This window comes from Triticum aestivum, chromosome 6B (assembly GCF_018294505.1).
Source record: "Triticum aestivum cultivar Chinese Spring chromosome 6B, IWGSC CS RefSeq v2.1, whole genome shotgun sequence".
Classification (NCBI taxonomy): Eukaryota; Viridiplantae; Streptophyta; class Magnoliopsida; order Poales; family Poaceae; genus Triticum; species Triticum aestivum.
The window spans coordinates 147,085,994-147,093,189 of NC_057810.1; the positions used below are offsets into that span (position 1 = coordinate 147,085,994).

General features: G+C 47.0%; 1 protein-coding gene across 1 annotated transcript; it reads right to left on the reverse strand.

Moving 5' to 3' along the window:
- Nucleotides 1-2,652: 2,652 nt before the first annotated feature.
- On the reverse strand, nt 2,653-4,134 carry LOC123133803 (uncharacterized). Its single transcript, XM_044553210.1, has one exon. The coding sequence runs from the start codon at nt 4,067-4,069 to the stop codon at nt 2,756-2,758; it is 1,314 nt and encodes a 437-aa protein (XP_044409145.1). The 5' UTR covers nt 4,070-4,134; the 3' UTR covers nt 2,653-2,755.
- Nucleotides 4,135-7,196: the final 3,062 nt, after the last annotated feature.

Here is a 7,196-nt window from a genome sequence, read left to right on the forward strand (position 1 = left end):
CACCCCATCAACGACCGTGACGATCGCCTGAAGAGAGGGCGAAGGCGGAGGGGCATCCGGGACCTCAAGGTGGAAGAAGCCCAACCCCTCGATGCCGTGGCCATACATCATGAGCTCGGACACCACCGGTCTGTCCGGACACAGAATGGCGGGGTGGCCCGGATCCTTGCAGAGGTAGCAGCACTGGGGGTTGACACAGGCAACCTGGGAGTGCCCCCTCACCCCACAGTTGAAGCAAGGGGGGCGAGGAAGACCGGAGACGGGGCCCGGAGCGGAGGGGGCCCCCGGACCCGAGGATGGAGGGATGGTCGGAGTGGGTCGGGCACCCCGACGCTTCTTCTTCTTGGCGGGGCCAGGGTGGCCGCGGGCGGGAGCGCCCCCAGAGGTCGGACCCGGGGCCGAGGACCCCGAGGCAGCGTGAGGCGGGACGTAGCGGCGGGTGTCCGGAGTGGGGAGGATGCCATCACGAACCGGACGGGCGGGGGAGGGGGACCGGTCCCTGCGACGGGAGGGTGAGGGGGAGTTCGGGTAGCTTTAAAATAAATTTATATTAAATTTTCAATTTAAATAAAATTTGCTAGCAAAGAGGCATGACAAATTTGGCTTTCTTTGTATGACAATTTTGTAGGCATCAATTTAGATGTGTTCTATTCTGGTAGGAGGGTGTAGGGATAATTTTTGTGTTGCGAGGCACATGATGGGATTGCTAAAGGAGTGTGCTAGACTGGGATGATGAAGCTCATCACCTAAGATTGATCGTGTTCGTCATGAATAGATGGACAACATGACCATGATGGCGAAGAAAGTGGTAAAACAGATGGGACACTTGGAACGTGCGAGGATTTGTTTTTTTCCATTGCAACGCACGGGCATTGTGCTAGTGTTTTCTGAAATATCAATATCAGGACTAAAAAACTACAACCAAGAATTGTGGGCTGTCTCAAGGAAGGGATATTAAAGGAAGGACTCCATCCTTAAAAAGGAAATTATGGGGCTGGATTTATCAAGGACGCAAGGCAAATAATCAGGAATTGTGAGCTGTCTCAAGGGGAGGTGTATTAAAGGAAGGATTCCGTCCATAAAAAAAAGGAAATTATGGGGCAGGATTTTCAGATTGCGGACTTGCAAGGATTAAGGATGGATGCACGTGCACGCTGAATCCTCAAGGAGAAGGGATTGTGAGAGGGACGTGCTGCCGTAGGGGATTCGAACAAAGTAATGCAGCTCAAAGAAATATACAACATCGTCTTTATTAAGTTAAGCTTTGCAATTTCGGCATATATATTTTTTAATGCCCTAAGTTACTACTGGATGCCTTTATCACAGTCAACGCATCAGAGTTCCTTTGGCCGAACCAACACACCATCAAAACCGCATCAAAAATCATAATCCATTCACATGAAGCAGAACTTGAATCATGCTTCCTAAATGATGAATTTTAACGTTCAATCTATACAAACCATCGCAAGACTATGTCACGGTCAGTAAGAGATTTTCCAATTACTAGAATAATGTAGATATTGTCAACTTCCTAGACTTTGTTCTTGTTTCGATTGTTATCATTGGACGCATGCACCATGCTCCATACCAGCCACAGATATGAACCGGATGTTGCATACTGTGGCATCACCTCGACGCGGTCATCGAAATGTCACTCCCATGTAAACTTTTGTGTTACTTTTTTAGCCTTGTCCGTATGAGTTTAGATCAGTGAGTCTCAAGTTAGTCCGGTCTACGAAGCTCTATCACCGTCACCAGAAACTGAATGCTGGTCGTTAACATTACTCCTCCACTACATCTAAAACAATGGAGGTGAGAATGGAACTAATACACATCATGGGTGTACTGCATCTAAAACAATGGAGGTGAGAATGGAACTCGGAAAGCTGCAAACCAAACTGCATATATTTGCTAACAGTTTTGCAAAAACGGTGTGGTTGAAAGCACAATTCTTCGTCGTCTTGGGAATAATTTATGTGGATCATAAATTAAATAATGATTTGTATTTTAAGCCATGCTAGGGAAGACCATAAAATTTTATCCCGTTGCAAAGCACGGGCATTTTTGCTAGTTATATTCTAAATATGAAAATTTATTCCCTGTTTGCAACGCACGATGAAGGTGAAGTGGGGGTCATCCCGTTTTATAGGAGAGAGATCCAGCATGAAATGTCCCGATACAACGAGAAACCGAGCGGGAATGCAAGGGTCCGATAGGAAAAGGGAAGAATTTGTCGTGGGTTGGAGTTTTTGTCTTGGGCCCACTTGTTGGACATAACATGTCGTATTGTCCTAACAACCACATTTCTCCCCCATATATGGTCTAGAATCGGGCAGCCCAGACTGTCGAGATGGTTGAATTTCGGGGAGCCTACTGGGCGTCTGTTTAATGTCCGAACACGTCTGAACATATGAAGGGGATGAGCTTGGACCTTGAAGACAACCTTAATCATTTATTTGATTTATTTATATATATGCATTATAGCCCATAGAAACGCACGAACATTCTACTAATTTTGTTATACATAGTTTGTATATCTCAAAAAAGAAAAAATATACATATTATTAGGAAAGTCTAAATTATGGAATATGAAACTTGGAAACTATCCTATCATGCATGTTTGATATGTTTCATTCAATTTTCACACATCCATGAAACAAAATCAAAGATCCCATGCAAGGGACACACGGCAGAAGTTTATTTCCCGATTATTATTTTTTAAAACAAGCGTTCTGATGGGCATGTGCTGAGGTAGCTATTGGCAGGACCGATCTACGGACGACGCAATGAGCGCCTCGCGGTCCATCTCGTAGCCGCACAAGTATTTCCACGCGTGGCACTCGACGCCGTCGGCAAGCTTCTCGAGGCATCCCGTCGTGATGTTCAACATGAAGACGCCCTGGCTTGTGCACCCTCCTCCTTCTCCAACGGTGAACATCAACGTGCCGCTCTTCTCGCCAAACCAGCGCAGCTTATACGCGGTTTTCATGGTAATCCCGAGCTCGGGTAGGCTGATGAGTTTGAGTCGGGCCTGTTCGTGCCCCTCCCACTCCCCGCCGGGAGCCGTCTGGGTCTCGATGTTGATGAAGAAGTCCGTGCATCCCAGGAAGCCCACGTAGAGGAAGCTCAGGCGCTTCCCGTCCGCGGAGGTGCCCAGCAGGCGCTCGCCGGCGTAATAGTGCGACTGCCGGTAGGGCACCGGGCACACGTCCATGGGCTCCGACGGCGCGCCGTCGAGCCGCACGCCAAACGCCTCGTGGTGCATGGGCCAGTAGGCCGCGCCGCCGACCACGACGGCGTGGCCAAGACCGCGCAGCATGTTGGCGCTGATCTTGGCGCCGGGTTTCCTTTCTTCCGGCCCCCAGCGACATCCGACGCCGGCGTCGGCGCCGGCAGAGGAGCAGGAGCGCAGCGCCGTGAAGCTACGGCGGTTATAGACGAGGAGCACGCGGAAGAAGCACGACGGCGCGGGCACGTCTAGGTCGTCGCCGGTGAGTATCGCACACACGTAGTGCCCGGGGCAGTGGTCGCCGGAGAGCGGAGGGAGCATGGAGATTTCCCCCGTCATGGGGTTGCACACGCTGAGCGTAAGGCCGTCGGCGCGCGCCTCGCGCCGGAGCTCCAGGACAACACGGCCGTTGCGGGATGCGACAGGGCGGGCGTGGTCGAACAGCCCGGCAGCGACGTGTTCGAGCTGGGGGCGGGGGGCCAGGAGGCGCGAGGCGGCTTCCGTCGGGACGAAGCGCGGCGGCAGCGCGGGGGATTCGCGGGGGCCGCGGGCTTCCTGGTGGAAGAAGCCGAGGGCGAGGTGGGGGAGGAATTGCGCGGGCGGCGGCAGAGAGCGGGAGATGGCGTCGGCGTGCGTGGCCACGGCGTTTACCGAGTGACTGCACGTCGCCCCGCAGCGGACGATGTCGGTGGCGGACGAGGACAAGCCAGGCAGAGCCTTTTTTCCCTCGGCGCCGGCGCGCCTGGTCCGGTGTCGTTGCTGGTGCCGCCACAGCCACCCGTTGGTGTACGGTGGTGGCGTCGCCGAGGGACGGGCGCGGTCCCGTCGAAACGGCGGCATCGGATGCGCGTATTTTTAGGTTAGGTTTCCAATCTGTTGCAACGACTTCTGAGCCCACGAGTCCATCACCTAGGTGCCTCCATATTTATGCACCCACCCCCTAAAAAAATTATGCAACCCATGGGATCGATCCGAGTCTCTTTTTGGTTTTTTTGGTGCGGTTTTTACCGATCCGAATCTGATCGTGCATTGATCATCCAGGCCCTGGGCCGTTATTAGCCCAGCCTATTCAGGCCTACGCCCATTTCCCCGAACTAAATCGCCCTAAGACCATTACCATTAATTCGTATTTTCTCACCATCAACTAGCTAAAATTGATTAACCCTAGGATTAGGATCCTTTTTTCCTTTTTCCTCTATGCGTATTTTACATGCCACCCTAATTTGCTATAGAGAATTTCTATTTTTTTATCAAATAAAATAAGATAATATCTACATCTATATCTATACCTATTAATAAAGCAAGGTGCATTTCGTTAATTTTTTCATCCGTTTAACACGGAATTTTTTTTATCCGAGGTGGTACTAAATTCTTATCTGTTCGTCTGCTAGAAAAAAAGGCTTTTCCAGAATTTTGTATGTGGGCCAGGCGCTGTGGCCCAGTAAAGCCAGCCCACTTTTTTCTACCCGCGTAGCTGGGAAAATATTATTGTTTGCGCTGGGCGAACAATAGTCGGAGCTTCACACAGGACAACCAATAATGGGTTAGCCCATTTTGCTTTGTCTCTCTGTTTTAATTATATTTTTAATCTCCATTTCGTATATCTTTTTGCCCTTCCATGTTTAATTTTCTTTTAGAATTTGTTTCTTAAATTTACAATAGTCAAAAGCATTCAGAATTAAAAAATTTAAAAATCAAAATTTAAAACGTTCAGAATTCCAATTTTTTTTGCCATTTTCAATAATATCCGGAACTTGAAAAAGTTTTCCATTTAAAAAAAAGTTATTTTTTTCAAAAAAATTTGAGATTTCTAAAAAGAAAATGGAATTTAAAAATGCGCCAAATTCTAAAAATATTCTTATTTTAGTGAATTTTTCATAATTAAAAATAATTTTTGCCTATTAAATATTTACATTTTCTAAAAATCTTAGTAATTTTCACATGTTTCCATTTAAGAAAATGTGCACAAATTCAAATAGTGTTCATGTTTTTATTTAAAAAATTGGTGTTTCCAAAAAATATTTTCGAATTTTAAAAGATGTTCCCGTTTCAAATTTTCTTCGTGTTTTTCCAAAAGTGTACATAATTTTAAAAAAAAAACTGTTCAGAATTTAAAAAAGGTTCATGCTTGATCAAATATTCAAAAACTTCATACCTTAAAATCCCCTCGATTGACAGGAAAAGTAGATTGAATAATTAATGGGTTGTCTCTGGCATATGATGATGTAACAAAACTCCTAAATGTCCTCTATCAACGAAGGAAAAAATAACGGATTGATTACTTCATAAACAGCAAAACTTAGAAGCTAAATGTTCCTTTATCGCATGCACATAGGGTTTTGCTTGCACATATAATTTTCACTAATTTTAAATGCATACTGTATTTTCTCCCGTTGCAACGCACGAGCATATGTGCTAGTAAGATATTATTGTAGGTAGCACGGGAGGGGAGAGCGACTGCAAATCCTATTTAGTGTTAAAGGCGCCGGATGCAGTTCATGCTGCAAACCGGCGCGCACACAGCCTCGGCTCTGGGCCGGCCCATTTCACATTTTGCTCGCTGTTTAAATAAATGCACTAACCAATTCAACAACTTATCTCTTGTGCGTAACTACTTTCTTTTTACATTTCTATGTATAGGAAATGCTTTCTAACTTTAGCTCCCGTGAACCTCTCAAAAAAAAAACTTAGCTCATGTGAGATTTTTTTGTCGTATCTTTTTTTTCAGTTTTCTTTTTTCTTTTTTTAAAGGAAAATGATTGGGATCACCCAACTCCCCTCAAGCTCGGCAAGTGATCCAGGTGATAGGAAATTTTGGGATGTGATCTCGAAATCCCGCGTGCCGGAGAAAGTCAAGATTTTTGGCTGGCGAGTGGCAACTAATTCGTTAGCCACAAAGCACAATCTTTTCAGAAGGACAATTGTTAACGAAGATGTGTGTGACATCTGTGGAATGGAGAGAGAGGACGAGTTCCATGCAGTCATCACATGTACCAAAAGCAAAGCCCTGCGTTGTGCTCTAAGGACAAAATGGGAAATCCTGAAAGAGTGTGAGTTCAGATTCACAGGAAGAGATTGGCTGCAGATGCTTCTATTGAAGAACCCAGAGATGATCAGAAGCCGGATTCTGCTAATACTTTGGAAGGCTTGGCATCTAAGAAATAATATAGTTCATGGGGATGGGAGAGAAACAGTGAAGGGAGCGGTGCAACAGCTGATTAGACTCGAGGAGGATGTGCACACGGCCATGCAGAAGGAAGCACGGGACAACAGTAAAAATACAGTATCCCTGTTCTGTAGCAATCCTTGCAAACCAGTCTCGTTAGTGTCCAATCAGTGGGAAGCACCCAATTCGGGTACGGTGAAACTGAATTGCGATGCGGCATTTGACGCTGAGACTGGAGACACGTGGGGGGCGCAGTCGCCAGAGACCACAGGGGGCTGGTTTTTGTGGCTGTCGGGCGGCGCCTGAACCAATGCCAATTAGTGGAAGAAGCGGAAGCCTCAGCTGCTGTAATGGGACTCTCAGAATTTGCAAAGCTGTACCATGGGCCCCTTGTATTGGAAATGGATTGCTCATCTGTTGCAAGGGACGTTCAGCTGGACACAACATGCAGATCCCCATGGTATGCTCTGATCGGAGAAATCAAAAGGGTCTCCTTGGTGTTCTCAAGCATGGAATGTTGTGTGATCAGCCGCAAGAAGAATTTGCTGGCACACGAAGTTGCAGCTACTGCCCGACGAACTGGTGACCTCAGGACGATCGCAGACATACCTGCGAGTATTAGAAAGATTATGCTCGAAGAATGTAACACCTCCATGGCATAATGCGTGCCCATGGTTCTCAAAAAAAAAATGACGCACGCGTCCGCCGCCTCTGTGGCCGTTGGATCTGATTTTAATCAGATTGCTAGAAGCAACATATTACGTAGACTAGGTTTCACAACTGAGTCGTTGTTGCGATTTC